General features: G+C 40.4%; 1 protein-coding gene across 1 annotated transcript in view; it reads right to left on the reverse strand.

The window, feature by feature from the left end:
- Nucleotides 1-21,574, reverse strand: part of sesn1 (sestrin 1) — a 59,156-nt gene extending 37,582 nt beyond the window's left edge. The window contains exons 1-2 of the mRNA XM_070542847.1: nucleotides 21,487-21,574; nucleotides 20,298-20,617 (exon numbers count right to left, since the gene is read on the reverse strand). Coding sequence (XP_070398948.1) covers nucleotides 20,298-20,576 — 279 coding nt within the window. The 5' untranslated portion in view covers nucleotides 20,577-20,617; nucleotides 21,487-21,574. The remainder of the gene's footprint in view (nucleotides 1-20,297; nucleotides 20,618-21,486) is intronic.
- Between the last annotated feature and the right edge of the window lie 432 nt (nucleotides 21,575-22,006).

The raw sequence follows: 22,006 nt of genomic DNA on the forward strand, positions 1-22,006 counted from the left end.
GGAAAATAGAGTATCTCAGGATCCTGTAGTTTTAAAAGATAAACCTACATTTAATTTTTAATAATCTAAAATTGTTTATTTAGTTATATATGTGATATGTGATCACAAGGTGATTCACACAACAAAAATCACAAGGCACTTAGTAGATCTGCTGCTCCTCCACATCGAGAGGAGCCATCTGAGGTGGCTCGAGCATCTGGTTGGACAGCCGCCTCACTGGTGAGGTTTTCTGGGCACATCCAGCTGGGAGGAGACCTAAAGGAAGACCCAGTTTCTCAGCTGGCCAGGGAACGCCTTAAGGTTGGTTTATGCTTGACGCGTCCGCGAGGTCCGCACGGCGAAATTGCGTCATTTTAACAACCACGCCCCTCCACCGCATCTCCGCACGGCCCAAAATTTCCGCAACGCGCACCTAGGAAAATTTCTAACCACGCGGACGGTCGGACGCGGAAAAACATGGCAGACCGGCAAGAACTAGTAAGGCAGAGGTTCGTAAATACAGGCATTTGTATGATTCATCTCTCAGAGATCACCGTGATCAACATGTTGTTAATTCTTGGAGAGAAATAGCTCGCACTGTCGGAAGACGAGGACGCTGTTAAAAATGCTGAAATGCCATGTTGTAAACAACAGTAATTTCTACTTCTACTATGGTGTAGTGTTGGATGCATGCCGTAGAGCTCCATGCTGCCCCCTACAGTTTGGGAGAATATTGGCTCACCGCAGACACAAGCCGCATGAACCATAAACGCTGCAAGTTGTGAAGCGCGTCCCATCCGCGAGCCGCATCACCGCGTGTAAAGTGAATGCGTCAAGCATAAACCAAGCTTTAGGTTTATCCCAGAAGAACTGGCTGAGGAGAGGGAAGTCTGGACCTCTCTGCTTAGGCTACTGCCACCGTAATATGACCACAGATAAGCAGATGAAGATGGATTTATGGATGTATGGAACTGGGTTAACTCTAATGAATCCTGAAAGTGTCAATAAAATCAATTCCAGACTTCATTAAAGTGATCCTAGAATTTAATTCCACATTTACCATGTTGTTATTGAATACAGACATCTTGGGGCATCTAACATACTGAAACGCCTGTGTCGTCTTTGATCTATTTTTCTATGTAAATTAGTAAAGATTTTATGGCCCTGAAGAAATGGATTCTCCTGAGAAAAGTTGGTATAACACGTCACAAGCTTTGATGTACTCCCTTAAATCTGCATGTCTCAGTCCACTTCAACAATAATAAATAAATGCAGGTCCTAGTAATGCTAAAAGAAAAATGTTGCTAGCTATTGCTAACACTAACGCTAGCCCTAGCTATTGTTAATATCCTTGTTGGACGAGTAAAACAACAATGAAGAATGTTGGAGCCCATGTGACGTTCCAAGATGTGTTGGGAATAATGAACTGCACATTGCTTGTAAACCAGCTAATAAGCATGCAGCTCATTTAATATTCATGTCTTAGCTGATTGGGCGGCATTGTATTTGGCCATTTATCAGGGCTAGGGATGGGTACCTTTGACATTTGAATCCATTCGGTACTAATTCCCGGTACCTACGAATCGATACCGGTACTTAACGGTACCAATTTTCGATACTTTTGAGTGTTTATTATTTTAATTCTCTTTTATAATTAAATATATATTTTTCTCAATATATAACAATATTTGATAAATATAACGATAAATAACATACAACTGTTTGTATTTTAACATCATCCTTGTAGTTTTATAAGCTGATAATTAAACAGAAGCAAAGATCTTTACTGTGAACAAAATTTACTGTGCATCTGCATTCCTTTTACCGTCCTTTTTCATTTGATTTTTTCCTACTGGGAAGTTAGAATTTCCGAGGAGAAAGCGAACGCACCATTAGCTGATAACAATGGTGGCAATGGAAGCTAACATATCAAGCTAACGTTATCTTAAACAGTTTATTTAACTGCTGGAGCAGATTAAAATGATGATGCCTCACACTTAGATCGTTATCACTGGTTTCATCTTCACCCGTCACATTTAGTAAAGTGCAGCCAAACTTTAGAGCGCGTTCATGTTCTTCTAGTCAGAAATTCGGAGTTCCGAGGAGAAAGCGAATGCACTATTAGCGGAATGGAAGCTAACATATCAAGCTAACGTTATTCTTAAACATTTTATTTACCTACTGGAGCAGATTAAGATGAGGATGTCTCACTTAGATCGTTGTCGCTGGTTTCATCATCACCCAGTTACCCATCACATTTAGTGAAGTGGACCCAAGCTTTAGCGTGCGTTCTTTCTACCATGCTGCTCTGTTTACAACTGGCTCGCAGCGAGCGACGACATAACGCTCTTGCGCATGCGCAGCTGTCTAGGCAAGTTCTCGTTATGAAGGACAGGTACCGAAACGAGGCACCATTTGAAATGACGTGAATCGGTGCTCGGTCGGTACTATGGAATTCGGTCGGTACCTTAAAAAGTACCGAATTCGGTACCCATCCCTAATCAGGGCTCCTGGGACATTGTGAGCCCCAGCAAAACTGAGGGAATTATCGCAACTCTTGTGTTTTGTAAGGTCAGTTGACGGAGACGTCTTAAAATGGTTTGGTTCCATATGTGGATGAACATGGAATAAAAATTTAAAATCCATGCAGGTGTTAATATTATATTTTTTACTGAAAATATCTGCCAAGAAAAAAAAGGTTTTGCAACTCGTTTTGTTTTGACCGCACCTTGAAATCTGCAAAAGAAGTGTCCATCAAAGCAAGCATGAGGATCTTGTTTGTGACTGTTTCAGGCTAGAAGCATGTGACTGAGCACCTGATTGCCATGAAGCGATCGGCTTCTTATATCTAGCTTTGCACAGAAGATATAGAGGGTAAACACGTCAGGGTGGTGTGCATTCTACTGCAGGAGAACAAAGCAAAGAAAAAAAAAACAAGCAGAGCATTCAGAGAAAGATAAGTAAACACACGACTGGCAAAGAAAACCATGACAGATGGACAATAAGGACACAGAGAGGGAAAGTGTCTTTTAGCAGCAACATGTTTGATCCCTTCAGTATTCTGATATGGAATAATAAAAGGGAAAAAGATCATCTATACTCCAAAGTATCTGCAAACTCTCCGTATTCACTCTCTGTTTTAAGGTTTGAGTCTATATGAGCTGCAACATTTAATCTAAAAACATATTAGTGAAGATAAAAATCTGCTTCACGGATTGGTGAATTGATTCCTCACTCACCGGTTGGATATCGGCACCATAAACCTGTTGCACAAGTTATTGAATTTTGCATTTGTTTGCCTTCCCATCAGTCTCTGCCCCGCGCTGCTTGAAGTTTACAACAAGTGGTCCATATGGATTTCCTTTCTTCCCGTCCCTCATTTCTGACGTCAGGTGACAAGAAATGAGTCGGAAGCCAATTAGGCTGCTGCTGATTGCAATCCCAAGGGAAGTTGCTTTTTATACAAATAAGTGCTTTATTAACAGAACCGTTCACACAGAAGACCTGGTGTTGATTTATGACATTTGGAAAAGCTGAGTTTCTATCGAGATGGTAAAACTGCTGGTGTGTAAAAGGAGAAATGAAAAAAAACAAGCTGACTCAAGAATTTGTGCTTATTTAGTTTAGTTGGTTTGTTGCCCATCTTTACATGCCTGCCTTCCTGAGGGCCTCGACGTGTTTACTGCAACAGGACTGGATGCTTAGAAACCTACAGAGGAACACAGGCACGGCGTGGCTCACTGCCAGGAAAAGACTGTAGAGGAACCAGATGGAGAAGTTGTTTTTGTCTCTAATCATCGATCCCTGCGTGGCCTACATACTTCTGTTCAGCCCATACTGTTCCTGAACATCTGGGTTCACTAAAAGTCAGAGAAAAAAAACACAAAACCCTCCAGTGTGAGGCTTTTCACTCCACCAAGCCTCTGCTTTTAAATGAGCAGAACAATTATCACCAACAAAGTCCGTCTTTCTGTGCGGTGCTTTGTGGGAGTTTCATTCCAATCCTGACAACGTCTATGGGGACTCAGCGAGACCCGAAAATCTGTGACAACACATTTGAAACTGTTACCTTCATGCTTCTAATCTTGGTTCATCTAATCTGTGTGCATCATTTACACAATGATGACTCATAATATCAACCAGACAGAATCAGGCATTTCAAAAGCATCCTTTTTCCACTATTATTATCAAACAATAATAAATGTCCTGGACGGGGCAGAAAGTACATGCTTTTTTCCACTTTTTTCTTCAAGTTCTGGTCCTCCTCATTCCCTTCTCCTACTTTCCGTTAGGTTTCAAAGCCTCTAATGCTGTACAATCATTACATCCTCTCATTTCCCCTGTCCTGTTCACCAAACAAAGGCTTGCGTTGTTTCAACATATTTCAGCTTGTTTGGATCTCCTTCTGGCGTGCCCTTTGACCTCACAGATTATCCCTGGTGTTTACAAAGAGGAGGCTTATTGTTTCTTCGAATCAACAGAAACATACAGTAAGATCACAGCTAATTAACACAATGTGGTCAAACGTGGTTAAACGTTAAGGACATTTAAAAAAGACTGAATGTGCTCTGCTTACGCTGTTCCAGAGACTCTTTGGATTAAAGGTCGAACCCTAGAGGTTTATGCAGTCCTTTCCCTGCCGGTCACCTAAGAGGCTAACATTTATTTTTAATTGGGACAATTTATGCAGAATTAGTCGAAGGTCCTTGTTTTAAGGAAACAAGTCTGTGGTGGACGTCATTTCTTTTACTTTTAGCTTTAACATTGATCTCAGTGATTGTTGGGTATGAAACTTGACCAATCTCCTATTTGACATCACTTTGTGGAGGAGCAGGAAGCTGCACACTGTTACTTTAAGGCACAAAAACAATCGGGATTAAAATTTAGACACAAAAGTGTTAGTGATTGTATTTTATTATTGAGAAATAAATTAAATGTATATAAAAATAAGAAGCTCCATTGAAGGTTTTCAGTATTTTTTTGGCTGTTTGCTTTCTAGAGATTGCTTGGAGAGTAAAATTCAACAGGCTGAAATCTGCTACTTTGCCATTAAATATCCATACATACAACATATCACTTCTTCAGGTTAACATATAAAGATACTAAATAATGCAAGTACCACTTTATAATATTTGCGTAACAGTTCCACCATTTATCGTGTCAAGAAATCTAGCTAACTGTTTATCTATTAAAAAGAAGAACAAAGAATAAGAACATCTGATGGGGAACTTCACACAATGCACACACGTGTGAACCTCTTTCCTCTTTCACTTCTGGTCACACTTGACTAATTACACAAACCCACATAAGAGGCACTTGTGTACGATATCAACAGAATTAGCTAAATGTCAGCTTTGGGTTGTTTTGATTTCTGAATTTGCAGCCATGCATTTAGGATTTAGCTTTAGAGAACCGTTTCCTTCTTATTTTCATCGTCCACCTCATCTTTCAGCCTCTCACATGTGTCCCTCCTCCTTTAATATGCCTAGCCGCTGCCCCTCAGTAGTCACCTCTCCCTGCATAAATGCCCCCCCCCCCAAAGTTTCTTTACTCAATCAGACATTACTGTTGCCTCCATGTTGGGCCTTAAGACCCTCAACAGTACATCTAACAACGTGTGCTGTGCACGCTACTCTGTATACAACTACACTGCTTCTGAGGGCAGCTTCAACAGACGGTGACATACCATGTCGATGCACATATTTATTTTTAACATGTTGCAGGCAGTTGTGCTGCTCGTGCAATGCTTCTCTTGTACAGCTAGCTTGGTGGCGTGGAGCCCTGGCATCGCACGGTGAAAGTCAGAATGAAGCACCGGTGCTAAAATTCTCACTCCTGTGTTTGTCGACTCTCGGCTCACCAGTCATTCCACGGATGAAGCTTGGCAAATTAGCCAGCCACACATTGCTAACTCTACTACTGCCACTTTTATGTTGGTAGAAAGATGTGCTGAGAGGGAAATTGTCAGGGAAAGTGTATAATATACGGTATAATTCACTCATTTTTATTTTTATTTGTTGTAGTCTCCAAGTTGTATAAATGCCTTTTCACTCATTTTCTGTGCAAAAAGCTCTCAGTTGCTTAGTTCTCACTCCTGATTTTGGGGCTAGAAGTTTGTCTGGGGATTGGGGGAGCAATGGCAGAATTACCAGTATTACTTATTAATATTCGTGAAATGCAAACATGGCACCTCTGATTAGCCTTCGTTATTAACCCTTTTGATAAGAAATACCGTGCCAGCGGAAAACTGTCGCCATGGTGTGTCTTATGAAAGTGCTGTAGCGGTATGGTGATGCAGAAATTTTGTGGTATTCAAATCGCCACGAATGTTAGCAAAATTGCCAGAACACCTGACTCGTAAATGCCGATTACACCTTGGAGTGAAAGAGGGTGGTGTCATGATCGCATGAGGAATGAATGCTGAGCTTTGGCTGGCAATTATTTTGAATATGAAAGTAAACACAAGCAAAAGCTTCGCATTTTTAAACAAAATGATCTGAGGTGATAAAATGGAGCGATGCAGAGCTCCATGAGCTTCTCTCGGTTAACTGGAGCTCAGATCATCTGACAGTTTATGTGGATTATGGAGGACAGACACTTTTAGGAGTGGCTTATCAAAAAAACTTGAGAAAGAATTCAACTGCAATAAAAAGTAAGTTTTGTCCAAGCTGAATAAAGTCTGTGATAGCGCAGAGACGCCCTCATACCCCCTTTATTTCACCATCACCTAATCTTTTGTAAAAAGGACACAATTGCGCCACATTACTGCCACAGTCTGACCACTTATAAACAACCTGAGGCCGGCATTGATTTTTAAAAGAGACTAATAAAACTCTAACTTTGCCAAAGTGCACGGGGCTATGAATACCAATTTTCCCTGTGACATAGATGAAACTAGTTTCTTCTGACTTGATCGTTTACCCGTCTATTCTATTTCTGCGGCTAATGCAGGCGTGGAATAAAAGTGATGCATTCAGTATGCATTTGCATACTACTTCAAAAGAAAATATATTACACGGTATGTCATTATATGAGACCTTGAATCCTAAAGGAATTATTTCTATTTCAGTTAAAGCTAACAAAACCAGTTCAAATGGGATATATCTGATACAAAAAAGTGTTTGAAATGTGTTTTCTTTTTGTCATTAATATTATTTTTAGTTTAACATGTGTAAAATGTTCCCTTAATGCTAATTACTTGAACTTCTGCCTTTTTATCCTTCATAATCAGGTTAAAAAACTACATATCATACAGAGTTTCTGATATTATCAACATAAAAATGTGTTTAAGGAAGGAAAAAACGTCAATCATTAGTACAAGCAAATAAAATCAACACTTCGTAATTAGCCTAGTCAAGAGTTCAGAGACCAGCTTCCTGAATATCACATTTTCTTGCAAAACAAGCAGAAGAAAAATCCTTCCACCATCGAGACGTTCCAGTTGTTGGGTTACGTGCCATCAGAGCATTACAGAGCTGTTATGTAGAAGTGAAGGTGTGTATGAGAATGAGTGTGTGTGTTATGTTTAGCGTCAGAGTGAAACTGGGGGTCTAATAAATCTCTAAGCGGAGAAGGTAGCACGTGATGTAACTGTACCTCTTCCACGTTCTTTTAAAGGGACTTGCAGTTCAAGTTTGTACGCATTTGGAGGGTAAACATCTCGCTTTCGCGCTTTGGAGCTGAAGTTTCCGTCTGGATTCAGCCATGAGCCTCAAAACATTCAACTGTTAAAAGACTACACTCAAAAAAAAAAAAAGAGGAACATCTCTGTTTCCTCTTTGACAAGCAGGTCTTATTTTAGCACAAACTTGAGTGTCTAAAGTGACCAAAACAACTTGCAACCACACTGATGACACACTGAACACATGCAAACACCTCTGGGTCTCACCACTGTCGAGACGGGCGAACAGAAACACTTCCATCAAGGGTGAGAAACAGACGAGTGTTAAACAAAAAAAAAAAAGTCTGCTAAGCAGACATCGCTGCAATTATTAGTAATCATCAACACACAGCTGTATTTTTAGAAGATGTGAGATTTTATTTGCATTCATAACAACCCTTTAATTTATCAGCATTCACTTTCGTACACAGTATTTTTCTGTCTTTGTTTCGGAGCATGAGCCTAGATTTCATAGTTGTAGACCTGAAGGAAAGCTAACGTGTTTATTATCTTACAAAAGCATCTTTTTGACTCTTTGGACAGCGAGAGCAATGGCAAGATGATAAAACTGGGTTCTTTTATATAAACATGAAGATTGAAACAAATTATAAAAATGTCCAAATGCATAATACATGAAATACATTTGGAATTGCGAGTCTACAGCTTTGGTCAAAAGTTGGCTTTTGCAAAGATGGCTGCCTCAAAGTTCTTAGATCTCGTGTCCGATTATTTTTGGGGGGTACTGAAGCAAAATTACAAGTATTTCATGGTTTTCATTTACGTTTATATTAAGTTTATGCAGAGTCAATATCCTTATTTTTTCAAGACCTCTGCAACATCCCCAGGATGCTGCTAATCAACTTCTGGTCCAAATCCTGACTGAGTGCATGCAAGTCTGTAACACAATTAAGCTCGATTTTCTGCTCATGGACCCCGAATGTTTTTATTTGTTCCATGAGACACTTAATTCTGACTTTGGCTTCATGGAATGTTGCTTCACCATGCTGGAAAATGACATTGTTCGTCAACAAACGGATCTTTTTTGGTTAGGAGTTCCACTTGGACGATATCTAGGCTCTTCTCATCTATTCATTCTTGAACACACTGGAACAAAAGATCATGACAGCATGCACACATATTAATAACAGTCCCTTTAAACCAACACATGTTCCGTAAGACAGCATTAGACATACCGATATGAGTCATAAATCAGGTATTTTGTCAAAGATCTGAAAGTATGTAGTCGTGTCTCCACCAAAGATCTTTAACTGTCAACCAGCAGTTAATCTGCGTTCACAAGATGCGTTGATGGTCTGTGTGGTGGTATTTGGTAAGGAAGCACAGGATGTTATTACACGTATAAACCTAAAAACTTCAAGAATGAAGACTGCAAAGTTAAAGCCATGAATGCCATTAAGGTGAAAGTGACAACTAGCTCATGTCCTGGAGGCAAAACTATAGGACAACTGAATATGTCATCTTAGTTTCTGACAGTGGAATTTATATTACAAGTTATTTGTGTCTCATTTTCAGCTTTAAGATGACAAAGGAGACAGTAGGACAATTCTGCTAGTGTATAAATTATCCTAGTTACAAGAACAATCCAAGACTTTTTTTTTAAATTGTATGATAAATCCACCTGGCACCAGTCCTGTTAAGTGTGTTTACTGGAGTCTGTTTAAAATGTCCATTTAAAGGCTATCTGATGTTTCGTCTATGTGATCTTATTAAACGTTGGCTTAATGACACATTTCATCTCTGATTTCAAAAAAGGCTAAATGCATTTAGAGAGACCACATGTAATCACACCTATCAGATAAACCTGCATCATGCAGCCAGAGGAGCAGGATATCAGCAGGTGTCCTGGCATTTCTGCAAAACTAGAAAATGCAAACCATTTTCCAATATGGTGAAAACAAATGCAATCAACTTACAAGAGAATTAAAACAAAAGTTAGATTTTAAGAGCTATGTGTGTCTATAAAGTCACCAACTAGTGTGCAAAATGGTAATTTCCCTGTTAAGGAAAACCTTTAGCTCTGCAAAAATGACTTCCTCAAATGTTGTTGCATCAGTTCTAATTCTGACACTTGGTAAAATGGTAAACGTCCTGTATTTGATGAACCGCCTTCTAGAGTCCTGGAACCCCCCAAGGTGCTTTACCACACAATCAGTCAGTAACCCATTCACACACACATTCACACCCTGGTGATGATGAGCTACACTGCAGCCACAGCTGCCCTGGGGCGCACTGACGAAGGCGAGTATGCCGTACACTGGCGCCACCGGTCCCTCAGAGCAACATCAGCAGGCAAGGTTGGTTGGTCTTGCCCAAGGACACAACGACAGAGACGGTCTGAGCGAAACTCGAACCTGCAACCTTCCGATTACGGGGCGAGCACTTAAGTCCTGCACCACCACCGCCCACAAAATTACAATTTTTTTTCAGAAACTGTGACAAAAACCCGATAGTAACTCTGCTGTTTACGTTGAAATAAGTGATTTTCCAATATAGCATGTGGGTAATGCATTTTTGACCACAACTAAATGTAGTCAAGTCCACCTGCAGTGCATTCATACCCGTATTTAACTCCGTCCACTTATCAAATTATCCAGGTTGCATAAGAAATGCAAACAAGGTTGATGTTTCTTTAGTTACACTGTGTTTAAAACAACACCAACAAACCTCCATAAATGTGCATGTCCAGATATAGGCCAGACATTCCTACTCTATGTCAACATGACAAGGCAAACCCACTCAAGCAGCTACTACAAACACAGCACGTCAATCAGATTTTCAGACTGTCTACCGGCCTAAGTACGTACACTCAGACATTGGAGCAAAAGAGCAGAGATCAGAGGTGAACGACTGTGGGAATGCAGATGTCCCAAAGCTTTTGGACTGTCACCATTCTGACAAACTGGCCTGTAACATAAACAAGCACACTACTCCCTAGGAGTAAGCACAATACCCTCCTACACTAACGTGCTGGGCCTGAAACAATACCACACACGCTAGAACAGCATCGCAGCCGATTCTAAGCCAACATGGATCTGGGTACAGCTCGAAGTGACAACGCACGACGAGCAGCACAACACAAAGGCTGCAATGGGAAATGACCCGTCAGGTGCTGACGCAGCGAAGTTCAAGTCTGAATGTGTGAGGTCTGTGCAAGACTAGGACACATTTATGGATTTTAAATAAACTTTCAGTTTTTAACACAACAAAAAAGTCAAAGTGCAACTCTGACATGTTAGCTTCCTAAATGGCTTCAAACCTGTTTTTAGTTACTTCTTTTTGTTAGGTGTCAGCTTCAGTAAACACATTGTAAAACCTTGAGTTTTCACATGCATTGTTCAGAAAATCCTCCTGATGTGGGTAAGAACAAATGTCGCTGATATTATGTGCGAGTGTTCCAGATGGTTAGGTCCGATGTGCTACCTCAGACCGAGGTCTGGACCGCAGCCATCAGGCTATTCATGCTTTGTGACCTGATCTGCAGATGCCTTTAAATCCTGCATGCTCACTGCTATAAATCTCTCAAGACGTGTAAACACACACAAACACAGGCCACTACATGTATATAACACACACACACAAAAAGACACACACTGGACGTGCGCCCAGTGACCAGGGCAAGAGGAAGGGTTTATAATCCTGCACAGCAATGCATGCATTCTGCAGTTTGTGGAAAATTCCCAATAAGCAACTGGAGAGGGGGGCTAACGGGGTATGAACTGCTTGTACAGAGCGCCCTCAAGTGGATAAACAGAACTTGTGTGTGCTTTAATGTGCAGCATTACCATACCATACCATACCATTTTATTTATAAAGCGCATTCAACATGGCATTACATGGCATTCTCAAACACTCAACCACCAATTTTTGTCATCAAGTAAAAGGACAAACATTAAAGGGAAGAATAAAAAGGCACAAATTGATTTTTTCCCCTCTCCAACACTAAATCCACATGGTAATACCACTCATAATTCATTAATGAATCCAATCACATTCATCCTGAATAGATGGCTCCTAAATCTGTAAATGAAAGTGTTGCAGACACAAGGACTGAGGCAGGCAGGGTTATATTCAGCCACTTTAGTGAAGCTATTTGTTTTATTCAAAGGTGTGTGTGTGTGTGTGTGTGTGTGTGTGTGTGTGTGTGTGTGTGTGTGTGTGTGTGTGTGTGTGTGTGTGTGTGCGCGCGCGTGTGCACGCGCGTACGCACGCTTTATTTATTTATTTATTTATATGTGTGTGTGTGTGTGTGTGTGTGTGTGTGTGTGTGTGTGTGTGTGTGTGTAACGTACACACAATCTGAACACAATAACTGGAGCAACAACAGGAGTCACAGCGTGACAATTTCTTATTTTAATTTGTGTTTCAAATTCAAATGTGAACTTTATTACAAAATCAACATCTCTAAGAAACATCTAAACACAGTTTAATTTTTTGAGTTTAAGCTATTGATTCACACAGAAGTAAAAATAAAACAAGCACCCCCTAGTGGCTGGCCGCAGTGTGTTTTAAGCCCCACCCCCTCCAAGTGATTAAATTGGACATACCTTTGGAAAAAACTAAACAACACCTCAGATAATTATTTTCAGGTCTTACCTATAAGCTGCAAAATTGAGATCTGTTTAATACACTTAGATGTAAATAGTTATTTAAAGGCATACTATGCAACTTTTTCATAGTTTTAAATAATTTTCTTGAGCCAGCATGTGCTAAAATTTACAGGGTGAAATTTCACTCAGACCCCCACCACCCCCTGTGGCCAGCATATCGCACTTGCAACTTCCGAGTGGCGGGCCGCCACCTATTGGACTAAGAACAAAATTGAGCTGACATTCCTGGCGCTGCAGTCTGCTTCCAACACATTTCCTGCATGTTTTAGATCATGAACACAGCTGATTTGGTTGATTTAGTGATGAATCGCACCTGTAGACACTAATGAAGGCTGAGAAGACATTTCAGCTGTTAGATTAGGCATTAAATAGAGGAACGCACAGCAAGCAGATACATTTTATTTTTGGTTCTACTAAACTGACACTAGGGGGTGCTAAAAGCAAGCCAAAGCTGCCTTTAATACATTAGATTTACCATGGTTGTGCACATGTGAATGTTCACCACATTTCTAGTGAGAATATTTTGGCTTCAAGATGGTAAAAAAAGATGCTTTCAACCATATGTAAACACACGTAGTCGTTTTTAAATAATGCCATGATGGTTTAAATAGCAGCTTGGTTCATCCCAAGCCTACCCCACTGTGTTAAGGTTTCAGTACAGGCTTCAGACACAAGAGGAAGTCCCTTTGTGCTCATGTGGTGCTAGTAGTTTTCCGCTGGAGGTTGCTTACTGAACAGAGAAAGGTGGCGTTTGTTCCACCTCCTCATTTGCTTTCAGACCTTCCCCTCTCCCTAAACCACATCTCCAACAGTCCTAGATCATTAACTAGAAAAACAAAACCACTTTAATATCCCAGTTTGAATTTTGTACAACAGGGTCATTTGTGAGTCAGCTTTATTTAGACAGGAAAGCGTTCCAGTGTGATCCAACAACACAGAGAACCCCACCTTCCCACCGGTGCAGCGCGCTGCTGGTTGCTCAAAACTAGAGATGGGGGGAGGCATGTGAAAAATGTGCAACTAGGTCATTGTCAATCTTGTTATAACCCCAAATAGATTACACAACATAAATTTTCTCTTTTGTGTTATTTTTTATAAATAAAAGACAGAATTAATATTTTACGCCTGCATGCGCCACAGGACGAGGGACCGTTTTTGTACTCTGTTAGCAATCGTCATGGTACCAGTGGCATGAGGTGCAGTCATGGGGTGAGCTGGTTGGCACAGTTCCTCTGGGGTGGGGGTGCTGGCTTGTCTGCGATTATTTCTGGCTGTGCTATTCAGGAACAGGGCTGGGGGTGCAGAAAGAGAGGGAAAGGCTGTGGAGTGATGATCAAACCAGAAATAGGAGGAAAAGAAAAGGAAAGCAGCACATGTAGAGAATAGCTATTCATCTGTACACTGGCTGGTTGGGATTCACCTGATACACACCTCTGTGTGCTAGTGGGGCACATACACCTCAAGTTGTCACATGCAGATTGCTCAAAATATAACGATAACATGTTTTTCAATTAACTTGGAAAAGTACCAAAGAAGAAGCTACAAGGCCTTCAGACGAGACTTCACCAACATTTTAAAACAAACAAAGACGATGTAAGGATGCTTTATCCAGATCGAGCATCACAGATTGTTCACAGATATGCTGCCAAACAGCTCACCCACCCACCCAGCCAAGCTCCAATCACCAACCGGTCGAGCCCAGCTGGCAAGCAGCTGTAAATCTGCAGCTTTATTTCTCTTATCGTGTCCCTCACGTCCACAGAGCCTTTCACTGTATGGATAGTGTGCTAAAGGTCAGCGACTGCTGCTGCTCTCTCTACCCCCCCATCGCCACACACACACACACACACACACACACACACACACACACACACACACACACACAGTACAGTTTATCCTGGGAATGACTGAAAACACATAATCCAGGAGATCTGACAACAAAGCGCTGCTCTTTTCTCTCTTTTTCATTTAAGCAACATGATTCTGTTTGGAACTTGGGAATATTCTAGGAATCTTTTTAAAAGGAAAACTTTCAATTAGTTCAGAGAAGTTAGTAACTACAAAAACATTATTACTTACAAGTTCAGTAGCAACAAAGTCAGGTCACCATCAGTTCATGATTTTGTAGCCTTCTGTAGCTCCTTCAAACCAGTGTAGACCACACTGATGTTCACTCTGGTTTTAGCTCTTTGTTTTGCCTCCAAAGATATTACTCTCTTCTACTTCCAGGCTCCACCATGATGCCAACAGAAAAAGAAAACTTATTTTTCTTGATGAAGGGCAAACTGAAAATTCTAACAGCTAGCATTACAGCTAACAGCTTTTAAGAAAGCAAAGAGCGTCCCCTAGAGCCGCTCCACTAAACTAGTGCAGTTTTTGGTCAGCCGAGGGCGTCATCTATGAAACTGGTCAAGTTTCCAACTCAACAATCACTGAGATCAACTCTCTAGTGTAAAGTTTTAAAATATATATATATTATTAGTTTAACATTTATCTTAAATACTAATATTTATAATATACTAAATTTTGCATGAACCATAGTGAAATTTTTAAGTTTGGAGCTGTATTAGATAGCAGTGCCTTGAGACTAGCTGTTAGCTTCTCAGTCCTGCTTATGTTTAGCCTCAGATCAATTAACTTGAACAATTGGCAGCACATATTGGCCATCAGCTAACCATGGCCTCAACAACTCGGCATCAGCAATAAAAAAATCCAATATCACTCAATCTTTACTTAATACTAAACAAAAGTCTTAAAAGTTTGAAAAGTAATGAATCTCAGGGATCGTCAACTTAAGAGTTCAGAGGTCAAAATCACCTGGTAAACTTGCAGGGACAGAGTTGAGGATATTCACACTCTGTGTGCATGCAGTCATCTATAAAGACAGTTAGAATGAAACAGTTCTCTCTCACCATGTTGGTGAGAACAAATTTTACCAGTTCTCTGAACAAACGCTGGACTTTACGATCGGACTATGCTCCTGCCTTCTCAGAAAAGCCTCAAACACTATTCTACCAATGTGACTGGAACTCCTTCAGACCATAAAGCACCACCAACTCCAACCCTGATAGCTGCTATAGGACATGACCACTACCATAAATAAATCCAACATATAAGAGAATAGTCATCACTATATGGTGTAACCTCAGAGAACCTGGAGCTTAAAGAGGGTTGTGGGTTATTCTGGGAAGAAGCCACAACCAGCAAGCTATTACCCTTAATTAATCACACATAAGTGTTTATTACTGGGACCACTGGGTCATTACTAATGCCCAAAATGAGTTAAATAAGTATGTGTGAACACAAGTGGCCACAAGGGATTTATAAACTCAAATGTCTTGGACTCAAGAGAGCCTAAAGGACTTAATGTTGCTCGAGTTAAACTCCTTTTATAAATAAAAATGTCTGATTTACACATATGTGCTGATATTCTGCAGTTTAAAGTCAGAAGTCTCTCCACCAATCAACAACAAGGCTAATTTCATTCATCTCACACACAGAAAATGCCTCTCTGTCCTTGTCCTGCTTCCAAAGACAGAACTCCTTACATGGGAACATTGGATCAAGCAACATCAGCAGATTGAGTCATTCCACTCGTTTTATAGACAAATTATACTGTTTTACTGTTTGCACCCATGTGTGCCAACAAGTGGTGGATTAATTCTGTCCTCCTTTAGATCCTTCAGAAGAGGTCAACAGCACAGCATCTGCTTAGACTCGCCATACTTGTTAGGTTGCACTGATAAGCGATTTTGACCTTTGTCCACCCCGGCAGATATTCACACATGGACAGTTTATGGGAACCTGACCTCTTCCCAAACACACACGGCCCTATTTTTGCTCATGACCCCGTAAACTCTGACCCCTGCGACTCAGCAACATTAGGGCGACTTCAAATACCTCTAAATCCAGGCCAGCATGACAGTTGTTCCGTAATGTTAATAGGGTGTCAGCAAAATCAACAACACACTCAGCATGGTGAAAAATCTAAGTGAAAAGGTCAAAAAACAGCTAGATTAAAGTGTGACCTAAAACTGATCAAACAAAAAAGGAAATTAAAGAAAAGAACATGGTGTAAACCACAAACTTCAGTGTTAAAACAGAGATTTTGTACAACATTTAATAACAGTTCACTGGAGATGCACCAATTCTGCTTTTGAGGGCCGATTCAACTCCTACGTTTTTGAAAAGACTATACGAGTTAAAACAGTACATCATTATGAATCCTCAGGAGGTTTGATCCCCAAAAGATAAGAGGAAATAATTGTGTTTGTGTTTTTAAAGCCTGCAAAATTGAATCTAGAATTAGTCTGGGCCGGGCCCCTCCCCTGACCTGTCGTTCTATCAGCGTTTGATACAGTGGCTGGTGAATTTCTTTTTTGGCTGGGAACGTTTTGTTGCCAGCTGTTTTCAAATGTGCTAAACAGATATCACCACTGGGGGGTGCTGAATTACCATAACACATAAGAATGTGAACGGACCCGTTACCAAGTCAACGAGGACTTTCAGCAACGAACTTATTCCAAAACCATGCTTAATATTCACCAATATATGCAAACTACACACACTTAATGGGAAGAGGCTCGTCTAAACGATAGAATCCAGGTTTTCTACCTCAACAACATCCCGTGACAATAAGCAGCTAAATGAAGAGCAAAACAAAGCTAATTTCATGAAGTCTAAAGCATGAATTCAGTCCTACCTTTGCTGCTTTACGGTCACAATAATCCATGTTAAAGTTAAAAATTCCACCCAGTTTGTGTAATCCTTTGTCCCAACTTTACATTGAGCTTATTTGGGCTGTTTTTACCTGCTGGAGAGTGTTTACAAATCTCCGACATCATATCCATCATTTTGAGGTTCTCCATAATAAAAAAAAAAACGCTGCTCTAAAATGAACAAAAAAAACGACGAGTTAAGAAATTTACATAAATAATAAATAAAAAAGAACGGTCAACTGTAGAGCAGCTTCTGATTCCAGGTGACCATCCTGAGCTGAGACTCCACCCGGTTTTGTTGCAAACCTCTGCACTCAAAGGCTCTCCTATTCTTTGTATTGGAGCAGGATGCAAACCGCGTGCACCAGTTATAGCGTAGGTCGGTGGTAAAGATTGCTGCGCGCGAAAAGGAACAGGAAATATGTCTCAAGACGATTTGGTCATGGTAAAAGTGTCAGAGAACATTTTTAAACTTCACTTAAATGCAGATTAAACACAGCACTTATATTCTGTATGATGTATAGATTGTTTAGTTTCATTTTCATATTTTGGTTGATATTTTGTGATTCCTATCTTCCTCTTCCTCCTGTAAGACTGGTGGGGCGGCGCCCCAACGCCCCCCTTTGGACAAGGCGCCACTGGTTGGAAAAGGTGCATGTGTGTGTGTGTGTGTGTGTGTGTGTGTGTGTGTGTGTGTGTGTGTGTGTGTGTGTGTGTGTGTGTGTGTGTGTGCGTGCGCGCGCGCTCACATCAGAGAGAAACTGGGCCCATGAATGCAATATTTGGTGAGCTTTGTGCAAATGCAGCTTAGCATAATTCAGAAATACCAGACAGTGTGTACTGCTAAACCCTTAAAGCAGCTTTCTCTCCCTCTCACCCCCCCCCCCCCCCCTTTCATGTTGAAAAAACACTTCCGCAAAAACAATAATCCCACAGCAACCAAACAGTCCATTTCCCAGAAAAACAACCTAAATTTAGCTTTTGATTTTCATAATTTGGAGCAGTCTAAATAAACCCACATTGAATTTAGGTTCAACAAATGTTTACTTTTAAATCCTTACATTATAAGAATCCCCATCAGCATTCAGCCTGCCACTGACATTTCTGTCATGTAAACCCCCTCCAATCATTAAGAACTGACCTGTGGGTGGTCAGACTTAACCTGGTGTACCAAAATGTTTTTAACACCTTCCGAGATGTCCTCAGCAGAAACGCAAGCACTTGGCAGGTGAGTGAAGCATCCGCCTCTCACCGTTTACAAGTAAACCTTGTCCAATCAGATCAGCGCTGGTGAAAAGAGTGCTGCCACTGTAAGACTTCTGTTGCACATTATAAAACCAACACCTGTAGCTGCAAGTCCAGGACACCGATTGGTCCAAACTTGTGTTTTAGCCACAAACATGCAGCTTGGAAACATAAGATTAACTCACTCATGATTTGGATCTAATGAGAATCCGACCGGCTCCCGAGGAAAAGGTTATGAATGCTTCTAAACAATGATGAAAGCAAGAGACTGGTGTACTTTAAGTGAATAAAACTCACAATACCTTCTCATTCCTGGATCAGAGGGGGATTTGTTTTGTTTTTTGTTGGTTTGTTTGCATTATTTTTAAATGTGTACTTGTATTTTAGTCTTTTGCTGATGTGAAGAATACTGAAACTACTGTTAGAATGCACTCTTGGAGGCTGTGTTTTGATTTAATCATTGAATAATCATAAAAAAAATTAATTTTCGTAATAAACAACCTTTTATTCTAAAGTAAACCTTCTATTCCCCACCAAATATGTGTTGAAAATCCTTGCAAATATCAGATTTGTCCACTTTAACCAACTTTTATGTTTTATGTTTGTTTATTTATTTGGCAGAAGCTTTTATCCAAAGCAACGTACAATTGTGAATCTATAGGGCATGTCCGGAGTACCCGGAGGAAACCCATGCCTGCATGGAGAGAACATGCAACTCCACGCAGAAAGGCTGCAGCCAAGTTTCGAACCTGCAACCTTCTTGCTGCGAGACAACAGTGCTAACCACTGCGCCACCATGCAGCTACAACTTTTCTTAAACTAGACCTAATTTTTTTCCAGTTGTGGATTATACAAGACCACCGGGGATTATAAATGTGTAGCACTTGAAGAGAGCGTGAATGTGTTGTTTTGACTCATCATAGACTGTAAACATGTATGAGTAGGGATGGGTACCTTTGACATTTGAATCCATTCGGTACTAATTCCCGGTACCTACGAATCGATACCGGTACTTAACAGTACCAATTTTCGATACTTTTGAGTGTTTATTATTTTAATTCTCTTTTATAATTAAATATATTATTTTCTCAATATATAACAATATTTGATAAATATCACGATAAATAACATACAACTGTTTGTATTTTAACATCGTCCTTGTAGTTTTATAAGCTAATAATTAAACTGAAGCAAACATCTTTACTGTGAACTAAATTTACTGTGTATCTTCATTCCTTTTACCATCTTTTTTCATTTGATTTTTCCTACTGGGAAGTTAGAATTTCCGAGGAGAAAGCGAACGCACCATTAGCTGATAACAGTGGTGGCAATGGAAGCTAACATATCAAGCTAACGTTATCTTAAACAGTTTATTTAGCTGCTGGAGCAGATTTAAACGATGATGCCTCACACTTAGACCGTTGTCACTGGTTTCATCTTCACCCAATCACCCGTCGCATTTAGTAAAGTGAAGTCAAACTTTAGAGCGCGTTCATGTTCTTCTAGTCGTAAATTCGGAGTTCCGAGGAGAAAGCGAACGCACCATTAGCGAAATGGAAGCTAACATATCAAGCTAATGTTATCTTAAACATTTTATTTACCTACCGGAGCAGATTAAGATGAGGATGTCTCACTTAGATCGTTGTCGCTGGTTTCATCATCACCCAGTTACCCATCACATTTAGTGAAGTGGACCCAAGCTTTAGCGTGCGTTCTTTCTACCATGCTGCTCTGTTTACAACTCGCTCGCAGCAAGCGACGACATAATGCTCTTGCGCATGCGCAGTTGTCTTGGCAAGTTCTCGTTATGGACAGGTACCGAAACGAGGCACCGTTTGAAATGATGTGAATCGGTGCTCAGTCGGTACTATGGAATTCGGTCGGTACCTTAAAAAGTACTGAATTCAGTACCCATCCCTATGTATGAGTCTTGTTGAGATTTTGACTAAACCACTTTGTTTGCTATGCTTATGAGGAGGTGAAGAGAGCAGGATGGACAGATGGCAGAAGCACAATGATGCAAACACTAAAGGGGAATGAAATGCGAGTTTAACATTAATCTCCCACCTGGATGTCATGCAGAAGCTGGATGCATCGATCTCTGACGTCTTTGAAAGGGCATCTCTTGGAGAGCATGAGAAGGTGAGCCAGGACATCATTCAGGTCACTGTTTGGAGGATTTCCCAAGACCGGTGACACAGGAGCCAAGGCCATTATGGGTCCAATGGCTTCCACTTTCCTCATGACATCCTGGCAGATGTTCTCCATGGTCTCAGCTCTGGAGCAAGCATCGCGGCTGCCCAGCCCGTCCCATCTCCCCATAGAGCTCTGGTCCTGTACTTCCATCACTTTTTATAGGACTAATGCTTGAGAAGTCTTAAAACAGGCTGCAAAAACACAACAAACTGTAAGTTTCCATCTTTAAATCTTAAAATTAAACCTTCAAGACAGAAGACGACATGCAGCTGCATTTGTGTTGGACTGATCGTCCATATTTTTGGATCATATTTCTTTCTGTTTGTGAAGGTTATTATTATTATTATTATTAATGAAATGTTGACAAAAAAATTCTGCAGCTGCCATATTGGACACATTTTGCAATGAAAACAAAAATACAGCAATAAACTGGTAAAAAAGGCACAATATAAGAATATTAAAAAACGGTTTCACTTATCCTCATACAATAGAAACATCCTGCATTATGATAAACAAAATGATATTTAAATCTGATTAGTTTAAAAAATATATGCTGGAAATATCAGTTCTGCTGGGGGGAAATGCTTTAAAACAATAAAATCATTCGGCTTCATCACTATGATGCAAAAATTAATTAAACATAATAAAATTATGTATTTCTGAGTAACACCAACATGGTTTTCAAACACAATCATGATGAAAATCTTCTGCCAGTGCGTCATCGATTGCACCCTTGTTGTTTGTCCTGGTGCCCACTTCCAAGAAAAACACCAGAATGTACACAAACTCTCTAACCTGGCATTTAAACGCCTGCAGACACAGTTTCAATGTAAAAACGGCACGTTTGCGCCTCGTTACTTTTGCTATTTTAGTAAAACTCGACATAACCATGTGAGGTCCATTCATCCCATCTGCCTGAATTCTCTCTCAGCCTTTCATGCTTCTCAAGCTGCTCGTTAACAGGCGCCAGAATTACAACAAGACTAGCGAAAATAATAAATTAAAGCACACGGTTTTCACTGAGAGGCTGAGATAAAACCTGTCACTTTCATGGACTCACTGTGCCAGCATTCTTCGGGGCAGGTTGTCCGCTGATATACGCCTCGGCTCCTCTGGGCAGACTCCCAGGGTAGAAGAACAAGAGGAGGGTGTACATGTGACAGGCAGGTCGTTTAAACCAATCAGCACCGTCAAATTGACATTTTTGGGCGGGGCCTTTCAATTTCTTAGAAATGATTGGCTAGTCTGAAATCACTCTATTTCAGGAGAAAAGGTCCACGGGAGTTGTATTACTTTCCCTATCCATTTGTTATGACGAGGATGTCTTCTTTACTACAACCCCCGTCATACAGTTCGCAAGGAACTGTAGCCCCCCCCCCCCCCTCGTGTTTTCTTGTTTATCAAAAATTACAGGCAGAAAGAAAATCAGTAAACAGGAGAAAGATAGCAGTGAATGTTGTAGATTATACTTAGGCCATTGTCTGTTAAACTTCATCTGTGTTAAATGACAAGTCTAAATAAACACGTGTGTAAAACAATTATAATACTAGATAAAAATTGAGAACATTTTCAAAATTGGG

Source organism: Nothobranchius furzeri, chromosome 2 (genome assembly GCF_043380555.1).
Source record: "Nothobranchius furzeri strain GRZ-AD chromosome 2, NfurGRZ-RIMD1, whole genome shotgun sequence".
Lineage (NCBI taxonomy): Eukaryota > Metazoa > Chordata > Actinopteri > Cyprinodontiformes > Nothobranchiidae > Nothobranchius > Nothobranchius furzeri.